General features: G+C 48.7%; 1 protein-coding gene across 8 annotated transcripts in view; it reads right to left on the minus strand.

Annotated features, from left to right (window-relative positions):
- Nucleotides 1-3: 3 nt before the first annotated feature.
- The window catches only part of LZTS2 (leucine zipper tumor suppressor 2), a 61,957-nt gene continuing 47,332 nt past the window's right edge, over nt 4-14,628 (minus strand). For all 8 annotated transcript variants that reach the window (XM_028730455.2, XM_028730456.2, XM_028730461.2 and 5 more), the window contains 4 exons: nt 8,426-8,836; nt 6,904-7,497; nt 5,220-5,489; nt 4-4,423 (listed from right to left, as the gene is read on the minus strand). In XM_028730455.2, coding sequence (XP_028586288.2) covers nt 3,755-4,423; nt 5,220-5,489; nt 6,904-7,497; nt 8,426-8,806 — 1,914 coding nt within the window. In that variant the 5' untranslated portion in view covers nt 8,807-8,836 and the 3' untranslated portion in view covers nt 4-3,754. The remainder of the gene's footprint in view (nt 4,424-5,219; nt 5,490-6,903; nt 7,498-8,425; nt 8,837-14,628) is intronic.

The following is a 14,628-nucleotide window of genomic DNA, read 5'->3' on the forward strand; positions in this document are numbered from 1 at the left end:
GGCTTTGTCGTCTTCTTCTTTTTTTAATTCACACTTTTCTTTTGGTTTGTACAAGAAATTTACACAGCTTGGAAAATATACAATTTCAGAAATAAAAGTAAAAAAAAAAAGTAAAACACAAAGTGGTGCTAAAAAAAGGGAGGGGAAGAGAGGGATCAGGTAAGCAACAGTCACAGAAATAACATGCACCAAGCTTTTTCCTTTGGTCTAGTGTTGTGTGTCGCTGGCGCCAATCTCGTGCACTCCCATAACTATGGGCAGGAGAGTTGAGAATGACCAGGGGTGGAAGTGGGCAGAGATGGCTTGTTCTCTTGGAATGCACAACAATCTCCCAAGTGAACGTGGAAGCCATAAACTCCCTTCTGCAAACAATCCAAAGTATCATACAGAGCTGGAATGCGTCCTCCCCAAATTCTTGAGTGTGCTCTTTCGTTTTCTTGCATGCGGATAAACAGGAGGAACTGGAGCTAAGGCTAGACCAGGCTGGCAGATATCAGGCAGTCCCTCCTCTAGCAATGGGGCTGTTATTTCCAAAGCGGCTTGAGCAGGGTGCTGAACTAGGCTGGGCTTTGGCTGCACTCTGGTCACAAGTCACTCAAGGAAAGGCTTCTCTGCTCAGCGCTTGCACAGCCAGAGGGACGGGGCTAAGAACATCTGACCAGCTTGGCAGGATGGGCACATCAAGCACTAGCTGCACAAAGGAGAACTCAGGGTGGTCAAGGAGAAGGTGGTGAGCCACTGTGGCTATCAGAGCCATGTTTGCTCTGCCATCTGGTTCTTCCTGCATTGGCTGAAATGATAACTCATTCCTGTTCCTAGTCCTCCTTGTTCAGCTATACCCTGTTAACCCCAGGGATATGTAGTCAGCCTGGCTACATCTCTCCACCAGAGAGAGCTTTTCTCCTTTACAGGATATTCAGCCACTCCCAGTCAAGCTCCTCTGGAAATTACTTTTCCGCACCCCAGAAGACAAGACCCTGCTTCGCTGACCTTTTTTGCTCCTGGGCAAATATGGCAGGGTATTTGCAATGAAGCTCTTTTTAAAAACACTTTACCTCCAGGAAGCTAGTGGGCAGCATAAAGCTTAATTTATCAGGGAGGGTTTCCACAGCAGGTATGGAGGGCATCGCTCTCCGCAAGTGGAGATGCTGTTCTCTGAAGAGCCCATCTGCAGAAAAGGTCCTAGGCTATTTGGATGTGAGAGTAGAGGGTGGGCATTTGGGCCAGGCTTTTTCCTCACTTCCAAAAGCAGCTTGAGTACAGATTTTTAAAAGATGTGTGGGCTTGAGGCCACTGGATGGAGCAACTCTGGTGTTCAATTGCCTCCAAGCTAATTGCAACAGAAAGTGGACAGCTGGGTACTGCAAGATCAAAAAGGAAGGCTGGACTGAAAACAGGAACCAGGCATTAAAGAGAAATAGGATTCAAACTGAATCACATTTGGTTAGAAGCCATGAGGTGGAATGAAACTGAGACACCTGGAGAATGCAGGCATCTGGGAACAGTCAAGGGACGCTGTCCATCAACTGACCCCATCCTGGTGTCCTCCAGATATTTTGGACTACAACTCCCAACAGCCCTAGCCAGTGTGCCGGCCGAGGCTGATGGGAGCTGTAGTCCAAAATATCAGAAGGACATTAGGCTTGCAAATGATGGCCTACCCACATCATCCATGAGAAACAGTAGCCAGTAGGGCACTCTGCCAGCCAGGCCTGAAAGGAAAGCAATGGGGGTATCATGAGGACGGTGCTGCAGGCAGGCTCAAAGGCAGTACCACTGGGCCCTCAAGCAGCTTATGGAGCCTGCAGGGAGTGGATACAGCTGGGCAGAAAAGCACAAGCTGGAGGAGGGCAGGCGGGGGTGGGGTGGGGAGACCCAGGCAGCAAGGCCCAAACAAAAGGCACTCTCAAATCAGAGCTCAACCAGGAGCGACAAAGGCAATTGGGGGTGGGGTGGAAGGACATCCCAGGTCCCCATGCAGCAGGGTCCCCCGCCCCGGGGGGGGGGAGTGGGGCTGGCAAGTAACTCGGAGCCCTGGTACAAGACTCAGCAACCCCAAGTGAATGGGCAGACCCTGGTCTTGTATGGAGAAGAAGACATCCCCAGCTTACAAGAGGAGTTCAAATATCTGGGAATGTCCTATAAAAATAACTTGGGCATCATTGTTAATATATATTTACTTATACCCTGCCTATTTTCCATGACCGGACTCATCATGGAAGTGAAGGTGGGGCAGGAATGCAGATGACATCATCTATAAACTGTGATACGTTGGCTGTCCTGGTCCCCTTAAGGTTAGGGCACGTGACAGGGCATCAGGCAACCAGTGCAGATGCCTGAGAAGCTTTGGCCTTTTAGTCTTCTTGGGGAGGTGCTGGGGGGGGGTGGCTCCTGCTTCCACAGCACAAAGGGAGACTACTTTTCCTCAGCAAGCCTAGCACAGTGTCTTCCCACAATGCCTTGGGTGAGATCAGGCTAGGCCTGCATATCTTCTGTAATTCCACAAAATGGCTGCCAGTCACATTTGCTAGATGCTACTTCCATACATCAGAAGCAGTTTGACACCAAATACCAGCTTTTTTTGAGGTGCGTGTGGGTAAACTGCAGGGGAGGGCTACTAGGCGCATACACTGCTTGTGAGCTTTCCTTAGGTTGGCCACTGTGGAAACATAATATTGGCCTTTGGTCTAACCCAGCAGAGCTCTTCTGAACGTTCTTTAGCACTGAAATAAGCAATAAATGTGGGACCAGAATTCAGCATCCTGAGAATCAATATTGGGTCTTACCGCTATTTATCATTCTTATTATTGCTGTCCTTATGACTATAAAAAAATAGTTTGTGTGGACCTTACAAAACAACCTGCCCTTTACAACTACTGTAAGCAGCACAAATTATGCAAACAAAGTGCATGTGTGCAAGTTTGCTTAATTTGTACAACTTGTCAGAGTCACAGCATCTGGGGTTCTCTCGGTGGCTTTGGATTGTATGTCCCCCCCCCCCCCCATTTATTTTAAAGATTCACTTTACCCAGCCCAGGACTGGGACAAAGGTCAAAAGAGCATCCTGTAAAATGCTTCTCCAGCCAGCCTAAAAACAGGCGGTGCTAATTCCTTCCCATCAGTTAAGTGGATCAGCTGGCTGTCAGCAAAGCCAACTCAGCCTAACTTCCAGCCAGGTGGTGGCTGAGGGCCAGCTGGGTCACTTCATACAGGTAGTGGCAGAAGAGAGAGCTTCCTGCCTTCACCGTATCTCCAGCCCACAGAACAGGAGGCAAAACAGTGGTAGCCATTTTCTACCACAGCCAACACCTTTGTGGGAGGCTGAGGAGCATTAGGACCTAGAGGGCAGCTGCTTCCTCATGGGGAGGGGTGGGGAATGGAGGAGGAGGAGGAGGAGCTGCTGCTACAACATTCCAAAGGGTGGGCTTAGTTAGAGGTTAGTCCCGCCTCCCTACAAGGCAGGTCTGGAAAATACTGACAAAATCCTTAGCAGCCTCTACCTCCCAGTGAAACTGCCTGGCTTCTGGTCCTTGTCTTATCTCAATGGCAGTGAAATCTGTTAAGCTGGTGGGGGTGGGGGAGTTCCCCAGACAAGTTAAGTAATGGAACAAGTGCTACCCAGTGGGATTCAGGTATAGCAGACCTCCCTCCACCACTGGTCCCAAGCTCACTCCGTTCTCACGTCCGACGGAGCACGCTCCCTTGTCTGCGGCCGCGCAGCCTATTCACCAAGGCCTTCTTCCTCCAGGCACGGTCAGATCTCGGTGGCGGCAATCTCCTCGAAGCAGATGCCTTCGCCCCCGTGCATCTCGTACTCCTCCATGTCCCGGGCCTCGAGTTCGAGGCTGAGGTGGCGCAGCTGGCTCTCCAAGTCACGGTTGTGCCGGTACATCTGGATATAGTTGTGCTGCAGCTGCTTCTGGTAGCGGATGACCCTGTCCTTTTCCCCCTGCCAAGTGACGCGCTCGGCGTGGAAAGCTTCCCGCTGCTCCTCGCCGCGCCGGCGCTCGCACAGCAGCTCAGCGCGCAGCCGTTCGGCCTGGGAGCGCAAGCCCTGCAGGGTATCGGCTGCCTGGCGCTGGGCCTTGGCCTCGTCGCACTCAGCCAACAGGGGGCAGAACTCCCCGCCCGCACTGCGCAGTCCCTCCAACTCGTGCTCCAGCCGCCCCACCTTCTCGCGCAGCAGCTCCGCCTCGCTCTTGCGCCTGGCCAGCTCGTTGGCACACACCTCCAGCTCCAAGGACTTGGTGTGGGCCACTTCCTGCAAGCCCAGCACCTGCTCTTCACCAGCCTGCAGCTCAGCCCTCGCTTCCCTCAGCTGGGCCCTCAGAAGCACCAGCTCGTTGCCCCGCTGAGCCACCTCCGCCTGCGATTCCTTCAGCTGCTGTTTCAGTAGCGAGATCTCGCCAGACTTCTGGCACACCTGGTGGGAGTGAAACAAGATGCATCAGCTGACCTGGAAGATGCCACAGATTCTGACCCAGCAAAGCGAGAGGCCTGGTTGGATTAAGAATGTAAGAAGAGCTCTGCTGGATCAGGCCAGTGGACCGTCTAGTCATAGAAAAATCATAGACATCATTGTTGGAAGGGACCAAGGGGATCGTCTAGTCCACACCCCCTGCAATGCAGGAATCTTCTGCCCAATGTGGGGCTTGAACCCACAACCCCGAGATTAAGAGTCTCATGCTCTACCAACCGAGCTATCCCAGCATCCTGTTCTCACCCCAAAAGACCCAAACATCTCTGCTCGACATCTTCTGAACAGTGCCCAAAATGATGTGTTTTGAGGATTTGAGAGAGAACTAAAAAGTATGCCAGGGATTATTCCCAAGCCCATGGTGAAAGCTATACTTCTCTATACCAGCTTCTTCAACAACCAGAGGCTGATGGGTTCAAACTCCCATCAGTCAGCAGGGTGAAAGGTCAGGGATGATGGGAGTTGTTGTCAACTAACATCTGGAGGGCGGCTGGATAGGAAGGCTGCTCTGGACTGTCCTCCAATTCAGCCAGAAAGGTATAACTAGTGATGTGGAGGGGGTAACTTCCCTGGATAGACTAAAGACAGGTGTTTAAAGACTTCTAAGGGGAAATAAGGCAAGAATCTCTGAAAGCAGCACAGCCAGCCCTCTGCTAGCAGTGCAACCTTGTGCACTATACAACTTTCAAACCTGGGGGCAGGGGAGATAGGGAAGCCCCTCTTTCCCACAGCCTGGGCTCACCTCCCATTTGGTCTCTTCCAAGCGGGGCCCCAGCTCCGTGTGCTCTCGCTCAAAGGAGGCGCAGCGCTTCTCCAGCAGCTCCCGCTCGGCCAGCAGCTGTGCAAAGTCCTCCTGGAGTTTCTTCTTCTCCTGCTGCAGCTGGAAGATCTGGAGCTGCAGCACCTGCTGGCTGCGCTGGGCCTTCTGCGCTGACTGCTGGAGCTTGGCGGTGTAGCCCTGCCGCAGCTCTTCCATCTCTTCCTCGCAGCGCCTCTGCTTCTCCTCATACACCTGGAAGGAAAGCACCCCTTTTCATCAACCCCCAGGTCACTGCTTGCATTAGGAAAGCTCTGCCGCCGCTTGCAGCTTCTGTGTTTTAATTCAGTTGGCACCAACATACCAGAATTTCCACTACCCCTCCCAGGGATCAGACCTGTCAAATTTCAGGCAGGTGGGAGGAGGGAAACAGTCCCTGTTTTGCATACTTTTTTTTAAGGCTGATAAATAGCTCTTACCATTAATAATTTTCTCCTAATGTTTAGCTGAAATCTGCTTCCTTGCCATTTCCACCCATTGGTGCAAGTTCTGCCCTCTGGAGCAACAGAGAACACATCTGTTTCTTGATCTGAGTGACAGCCCTTCTGATAGTCAAAGGCAGCTATCATGTCTCCCCTTAAATTTCTCTTCTCCAGGCTAAACACATCCAGCTCTTTCAACCGTTCTTCATATGACTTGGTTCCTCCACATCTCAGCATCCTGGTTGCCTTCCACGGAACATTCTCCAGCTTGCCTGTATCCCCCTTAAAACACGGCATCCAGGACTGCATGCAGTAGTCCAGATTCAACTAGCGCACAATAATGAAACTATCACATTTTGTGCTCTGGATACTACGCTCCTGATCACACATCCTAGTCAGCATGGGAGGGGATGCAGCCAACCACTGGGTCTCAACAGAAAGATTACAATAATAGCAGCCTGCAAGCGCCCAAAATTACAACTAATTCACCTAGATGATAACAAAGTGCAAACTGGGTTCCAGGAACAGATTATTATGCTGTCTGGAAAAGCAAGATGACAGACTGGAAACATTTGTGAAATCATGACTCTGGTAACAAGACTCACAACAATGCTCCTTTATTAGATTATGTAGACCTTATTTATGATTACTCATTTTTGTCCGTCACAATAGGATGCTGCGAGACAAACAGTTGCGGAACTTGTTAATGTCATAGTATGGAAGCTGCAAGAAGGGGAGTGGCAAATCTGCACACTGGAAACCAAGTTATGCTGCTAATTCCTGCAAGGACTAGTTCCCAGCATGCAGAGCTGTCAGCCTAGTCAACATTGACAACACACTGCACCTTGAGATAGGCAGTGTACCCCTTTCTGCCTTGAGGTGAATTTAACCTAATTGTGCCACAAAGGAGCTCCCAGTTGCTTGACGTTATTGGAGATGAACCTGCCGGTTCCTGCCCTACAGCAACTGCCTCATGAAAGCTGCCTGGTAAAACGAGAAGCTGCTGCCGCTCCAAGCACCAACAAAGGCAGTCCCACAGTAGAAGCAGCCTTTCGAAAACCAAAGAAACCCTCTCCCTGGTGAGAAACACGAGCGCTCCCCCTGCTGCATCAGACCTGCCTGCATTAGGAGCCACGCGGGGCCACCTCCTGGGCCACGAGACAAGCAGGCAACCCCCAGCAGCTTACCTGGCAAATGGCCACCTCATTCTCATCCAGGCTCTCCCTCAGGTGCTGCAGCTCAACCTCACGCTCCCGCAACTTCTCCTCGAGTTCGTGAATGAGGAGGGCTTCATCCGCTCCATTGTGCACAGGCGAACGCCCCCCGCAGGAGCCGCTGTCGGAGGAATGGTGGCCCCGGCCGCTCAGAGAGCCCGTGCTCTTGCTCGATGACGAGCGGCCACTGTCCGAGTTTGAAGGCCCCGTGAGGCCACGCAAACCGCCTCCTCCGCCGCCGCCATCCAGGGTGATGTGGCCCATGGAGATGCTGACTGGCTCCATCTGCTGGCTGCATCCAGTACTGTAGGTGGGGAGGCTCGAGAGGGAGTTGCGCCCCGAGTCCGACATGGTCCCCGAGTGAGAGCTGGTTCGGCAGCTCAGGGAGTTGTGCTTCTCGGTGCTGCCCGCAGGGGCACCGCCAAAGAGCTGGGCAAGACTAGCTTGGCTCTCGGAGAGCACGGAGGCACCGGGACGCAGAGCCAAGTGCCCCTGCAGGGGGCCATTGCGGTTCTTGGGCATGACTGGCTTGAAGGCCGTGGGGCGGATAAGCGTCTTCTCCATGGCCTGAAAAACAGCACACAGGCACAGGATTGCTAGGGTGGAGGTTGATACCGGAAACTTAAATCAATGGATAATGAACCCTCTCCGCCTTATCACACTTTTGGCAGGCATGTACTCCATATATCCCAAGAGAGGTAATGGGCCTTGTCTAATCTCAGTCAAGATTAGAAGGGCTGTTTCTGAACTTCTGAACTTCTTTCGAGGATGGACCTACCCGCCTTCTCCTCAGCTGTCACAACCCTCTCCTAAGCAAGGAGGAACACAAGTGACTATGGTGCTACTTGTAGTAACTGATGTGGTGCGACTCTGGCTGCCCTTTTTTAGCTGATACAGACAAAAGGCAATCAGGAGACCATCTAGCAACATGGATAAGAGAGCTCATGAATAGTTGCCCCCACCCCCTACGGTTTAAAATAAAGATGGCGTTTCTGGCACTTGTAGAAGCTGAGTTATGAGGCAAAATGTAGATACACTATTCTTATTTTGTGGGTCATGAGAAACTAACCTGCTCCCTCTTTCAGTGCTTTAATATGCCCCTGGGAAAATTCCTGCAGAAACCCATGGACACCCTGTCATGATTTTGCCTTAGCTGCATACACCTTCCTGGGTTTAACTGGGTGACATTATAGGTGCACTGAGAAGGGTGAACTCCTGTGTCCAGTATGCATTTCTCTCAAGACAGAATCAGGATAGAGATGAACAATGGAGGAAGAGGATCCTTATTAGCCTTTTGACAGGGCTGAGGAAACATTCATCAGCTAGAATAACTCTCCGCAGCCTGGTACCCCTCAGGTAATTTAGGACTACAGCTCCCATCAGCCCTAGTACAGCATATCCAATGGTCAGGGATGGTGGGAGTTGTAGTACAAATATCTGGAAGGCTGATCTAGACAGACCAGCTTGTTCTGCCCAAAGCACGCTCTCTGCTTACCTTCTCAAGTTTCCCCGAGACAGGCACCAACTTGGGGGGTGGTCCGCGGATGGTGCCAACTCGGGGCTTGTCATCCTGCAGGTCTTCCGTGTCACTACAGGGGCTGATGGGAGACACCTCTTCGGCCCAGTCCTCTTCGCTTACATAAGCATAGCTGCTCTTCTTGGTGGGAAGTCCATGGCACAGGGGCTCTTGGGAACCAGCCCCGCCAGGCAGGCGGAAAGGGCCAAACTCTGTCGTGGCTTTGTGGCAAGGCCGGCCAGAGATTAGGCTGCTGACACTGCCCATGGCTGCAGGGGACGGGCAGGCACTCGTGTGGAGCTGGGCAGCCCCTTCAGAGGCGGACTCAATGGAGACAGGCAGGGTCTGCACAATGGCCATGATGTCCGCAGGAGGGGCTTTGCGCGTGGTCTGAAAGAGAGAAGGGATTGGCTGCTAAGAACATGACCAGGAAATCACCACATCAGCAGGGCCCACCAAAAAGAGGCAGCATAAGCAGCCTCTGACGCAAGGGTCTGTTCTCAGAGTTGGTTCTCCTTTGAGGAGAAGAAAAAGAAGGCCTCGCCTGGGAATGACAGCACTGACCACTGAGGAATCAGACCACACAAAGGAGCCCATCAGCTCTCAACCTCCACACTCTGCCAGGCCAGAGGTCAATGGGAAAGGTCCCTTTGAGTTGCTATGTGGGGAGACGATCAAAGGTGGCTTAGGGGAGAAAGAGAAGCCTTGGCAGCAAGGAGGCAAAAAGCAAAATAGAAAACAGACCAAGGAGCAGAGTTTGTGTTCCATAGTTCATTTACACTGGAAAAGTTAAGTCAGTCTCTTTCCTGCCAGGGAAATACTGGCATTCAGAAAATCCCAGTCTAAAAGCAACTCAAATTCCCCCAATATCACTGCCAGGCAATGATATTTAAGGTTAAAGGTAGCTTCCAAAACACAAAGGAGGAGAGATCTCCCTTGCAGAGCAGGTCCAGAGCCTGCCTTGCACTTGTGGAGAAGGGTGTTTTGCTTCCTGGTCTCCATCAAGCCAGGAAGACTCCCATGAGCTATTTTTACAGAATGCTATGGATGCTACAAATCCTCCTATTTCAACCCATGTCCGGTTGTAAATTTATGCTCTACATATATAAACTAGTCCTGGAAGAATCAGCAGCAGTTACATCCACTGCTTTCCTGCCCCACTGCAAAATACACCAATGTGTATGTGGGGAGTGCCCTCTCAAGCTATCTCTACTGCACAGAGAAGTGAGCAAGTCCCCACCCAGGATTCAGCACACTTAGAGTGGGCAGGAGTGATAAGAAAGCTGCAGAGAACGTACCTGCCATGCCTTTTTACATAACAGCAGGGACGTAGGAACCACTATCATTTAAAGGGCACCTTTGATGGTGTTCAAAGAGTTTCAAAGGCTGGAAGGGAACCGGAGGGAGACCAGAATGCCAACTCTTTCCACAGAGGCAGGTTTCCTTTCAGGCAGAACCTGCGGCCTCTTAGCTGTTGTTGGACTACAAATCCCATCAATCGGCTGTGCTAGGCAGGGCTGATGGGAGTTGAAGTTCAACCACAGGTTCCCCATCCCTGCTTTAGAGTTCCCACGCAATACTATGTTTCAGAGGTGCAACAACCCACTTGCCTAAGGCAAGTAGCAACAGCCCATGAAGTGCAAAGCCTCTCTCACAGCTAGAAAGGCTGTGTGTCTTTTCTGGCCCTTGAATCTAGGAGAGACAGCTGGGGTATTGTTTGTTCCTTCCAGGATGGGCATCCTGGCTGCCTCTCCTTGCTTCCAAGAGCCAGGGCAGCCAGCTAGAGCTGCCTGCCAGTCTCCATGGAAAATGCCCATTGCCCAATTGCTTTTCCAACGTGGATTTCTTTTGCACGCCTCTTCCTTTCTGCAGCCGGGAGCTCCAAGCCGGGCTGCAGACAACCACCCTGCTAATGTTGCACAGAGGGAAACAACTAGCCTGCCATTTATACATACGGCTTCTGTTAATCCTTCCCGGAATTGCATGTGATTTCCCCCCTTCCGCAAGAAGCAGAACATGCTACGTGTTCGGTTTAGGAGGTACTGTAGTCAATGGGGAAGCCACCCACCTAGAACTGATAGGGGAGCTGGGGTGGAAGGAAGCAGAAGGATTCCGGGAGGCAATTTCTCCGCCATGCCACCAACGGAGAAGAGCAATGGGGGAGGGAAGCCCAAGCACAGCAGCACCTCCCCGCTCTCGGCTTCCCTCTCCCTTCGCTTCTGTCCGCAGAGCAGATTTCCTTTTTATAACCTGCCCTCTGTGCTGTGCTTTAAATAGAAAGCGCCTGTGTCTCCCGCTCCTGCCAGCAGTTCAGGATCACCGAGCGGAACTAACTCGCATTTATTCCAACCCTAGGCACTAGACCAGCCCCTGCTCAGCTCCCATCTTGGGCAGTGCATGAGTACATGAGCATTTTTTTAGAAAAGCAGAGGGGAATTGGGAGCGGAGAACGACTCTAATAGAACAGGATCTGCAACAGGAGAAAGACCTCAAAGGTAATACTTTGGCCTTGTTTTCCTTGCTTACCACAAGCCTTTGGTCTTGCGTAATGAAAGGCAGGCTCCCCAATGCTCCCCAGCGTAAAGGGATTTATGCTTCACTACAATGTTTCAGAGAGCATCAACATGCAAAAGACTCTACCCTTGCTCACATATTTAAAGGGTGTTGAAGGGAACAGTTGCCAGATTGAGATGCCCAGATTACAGTCTACAAATTCATGCAAAGAGATCAGAAACATCAATGAAGCTGCATCCTTCTGCTGGATGAAAGATTGGTTCTTGCTAGAAAACACTGATGTCCTAGATCTGGAGGGTTTTGACAATGCTTTTGGTTGGCATGCATACCTATGGTATGACAAGGTTAAAGTTCATAAACTGTTCAGAAACCATATTGTCAGAAAAGCAATTTTTGCAGTCTGGTTGAAATACAAAGACTTATTAGAGAGTAAAACACCGAGATGGTTATCACCGGTGGAGGCCAAGGCTCGAAAAAGACCCAATATGGAGGCCTACTGGCCGAAATATTGGGAATTAATTGAAAAAATTGGAGATAACTGGAAGTTGCAGAGTCAGGATAAGCTAAAAAACAAGGTGCGAGATTGGTTACATTATGCTCAAATTCAAGAGGTTTTTAAAATGGACAAAAAAGTGGGTTTCCAGGTGGAAAAATCGAAATTAGAGACGGAATTGTTAGAATCAAAAACTAAGACACTTTCGAAAATGTATAACTTGCTGCTTAAATGGAATACACAGGATGAGACAGTTAAATCTGCCATGATAAAATGGGCACAGGATGTTGGACATAACATTATGTTTGAAGACTGGGAAAGGTTATGGAACACCGGAATGAAATTCACGGCATGTAGTGCCCTGAAGGAAAACATTATGAAAATGATATACCGGTGGTACATGACCCCAGTCAAGTTAGCTAAGATTCACCACCTGTCTGACAACAAATGTTGGAAGTGTAAGGAGGCAGAGGGGACTTTTTTTCATCTCTGGTGGACCTGCCCAAAAGTGAAGGCCTTCTGGGAAATGATTTATAATGAATTGAAAAAGGTATTTAGGTATACCTTTCCCAAGAAACCAGAGGCCTTCCTGCTGGGTATGGTGGACCAGAAAATGTCAAAGAAGGACAGAACTTTGTTTATGTACGCCAGCACAGCAGCAAGAATACTCATCGCAAAGAGTTGGAAGACACAAGATTTGCCCACGCTGGAGGAATGGCAGACGCAGTTGATGAACTACATGGAGATAGCTGAACTGACCGGCAGAATCCGAGATTTGGATCAGGAAACAATTGAGGGGGACTGGAAAAAATTTAAAGACTATCTGCAAAAATATTATAAACTGTACGAATCTTAAGATAGTGCACGATCAGGAAATGTTATGCTTTAGCAATTATGATTAAGTAAATGGTAAAATAAGTGATAAAAGAGAGAAGGAGACAATTTGAATTGAATATGTTATGTTTATTTTAAAGGTATTAAAACTGAGATATAATATATTGATTTTGGATACATAACAATTGAAAGGTACACTGAAGTATGAAATAAGGTAACAAATTGCTGACATGGTTAATTTAAAGAACGCAGATCCGGAAGGGGTGGGGAAGTCCAAATATACCTAATTCTTTCTTTTTCTTTTTCTTTCTCTTTCTGTGTTTTTTGTATTGTTAAAAAAGAAAAAATGTTTCTTGTATCTATTGTATGTGTTTGCAATGTACAAAACTATGGAAAGAAACGCAATAAAAAATTATATATAAAAAAAAAAAGAGATCAGAAACATCCTAGCCCAAGACAACTACAGGTTGTGGTGTGTGTGCCTTCTGTGTGCTATCATCAACTCAAACATTCCTGATACAGCAACACATCTAAGAGGGAAAGAAACCACTGTCATAACTTTTGCGTTGCCATGTTTGAAATCCAGCTGCTCAGGCAGTGAGATGTGAATCGGAGGCATGTGAATGAGGCGAGAGAGCGGCTGAATGAACGGTGGCCACAGGTGCTACTGACTAACAAGTGAAAACATGCAACACATTTCTGTTAGTTCTTCACACCAGAAAGCAGCAAGATGATAGCAACTGAGGTTGTGGGATTTGCGCTCACAAAAATCTTCAGACAGGCACAACTGTTCAAAATTGATTAGGTACCAACAATGTGGCCAATGCAGTACAGAATACACCAGTAGCAAGGTTAGGAAAGTGGCAAGAGACTGGGGAAAGTCAGCTGAATCTAAAGGTGCAGTTAAGGCTGGGGAAATTACATTGCTGAAGGAGCAGATATTGAGATGAAGGGACTTAAGGAGTGAGAGATGTGTGATGAACAGAAAATAGAAAGATGCTCCAAGTACGGGATTCACAGCATGGCAAAACGACATAATGCAATAACAGGAGGGAAGTAAAGGTACAAGGGAAAGAATTCAATTTCAGGGGTAACTTCTGCTGCATCCTACCCGGCTACATTTTTGCACAAAGTGAGCCAACTGCAAAACAAAAAACATCCTTTTAAAACATCTTCTAAAAGAAGCCAAAGCAGCTAGCTGTAAGAAAATGTTCCCAAACCACTTTGGCTTGTTTGTCTGGCTGACAATCTCGTAGCCCTGTGATTTTGTAATGACTGCAAAGAATTTTAGATGACTGAGAATCTGTTCTCCTACTCAGCAAAAGGGCTGGGGAGAGGGGTGTATATGGAATAAGCGAGGCCACTGCAGGAGGAAGACCATCACTATCAGATCTTCTCAGGAAGTTCTTTCCAGTACACACACTTCAGGAGTACTTCCTGACAACTTCTACTTCCCCTGATTGTTAAAAAAGAAAAAAGAAAGCCCAGCGCTGAGTCATGGGATGGGCTTTTGCTCCCAAACTCCCACATTCCAGATGCATTTGTACAGTCCATGCGAATACGAATTAGATCACGATCTCCATTTGTATATTCTGCTTCTGTTAAGTGGGGCTTTCAGAGAACTTGGATGTTTTGGCAAAGGGGCAATGAAAGTGCACAGGGAAGGAGGGAGAGATTTACAAAACAGAGGTCAGAAAAATGTGAGTCAGGTTCTCCAACATTTTTCCATAGCAAAGAAGGCTGGAAAGTTGTGCCTTCAAAGAAAAAGAAAAACCTGGAGGAGGTAGTTAATAATATACAAGAACAAGTTTGAAATAATAACATACAGGAAGAGATTTGAAAAGGAGCGACTGCTGCAGGAAGAGTTAACTCTAGTTTTTGTGAGGCCAAGAAGGGATGTTTCTGGGAACAAGGCCTTGAATTTTGAAAATTCAAGCACACAAGAAGGAGACTGAAAATAGCAACACAGTCTTGATACTGGCCAGCGCCCTTGTGTCAAATGGGGAAATTATATCAACAAGGAAATTGCAGTCAGAGCCTAATCCTTTTATTATTGTTTTGGTTTTTAAGATATTTATATATTGCTTAATCATTCATGTTTCTAAGTGGTGCACCTAAAAACAAAACCCAGAAAATTAAACAATAAATTATGAATCAGAATTGTAGACTTGGAAGGAACCCCTAGGGTCATTGAGTCCAACCCCCTGCAATGCAGGAATCTCAGTTGAAGCATCCATGACAGATGGCCATCTAACCTCTGCTTAAAAACCTCCAATGAAAGAGAGTCCACAACCTCCAAAAGGAGTCCATTCCACTATTGAACAGCTCGTATCATTTATCA

Source organism: Podarcis muralis, chromosome 6 (assembly GCF_964188315.1).
Source record: "Podarcis muralis chromosome 6, rPodMur119.hap1.1, whole genome shotgun sequence".
In the NCBI taxonomy this organism is placed as follows: domain Eukaryota; kingdom Metazoa; phylum Chordata; class Lepidosauria; order Squamata; family Lacertidae; genus Podarcis; species Podarcis muralis.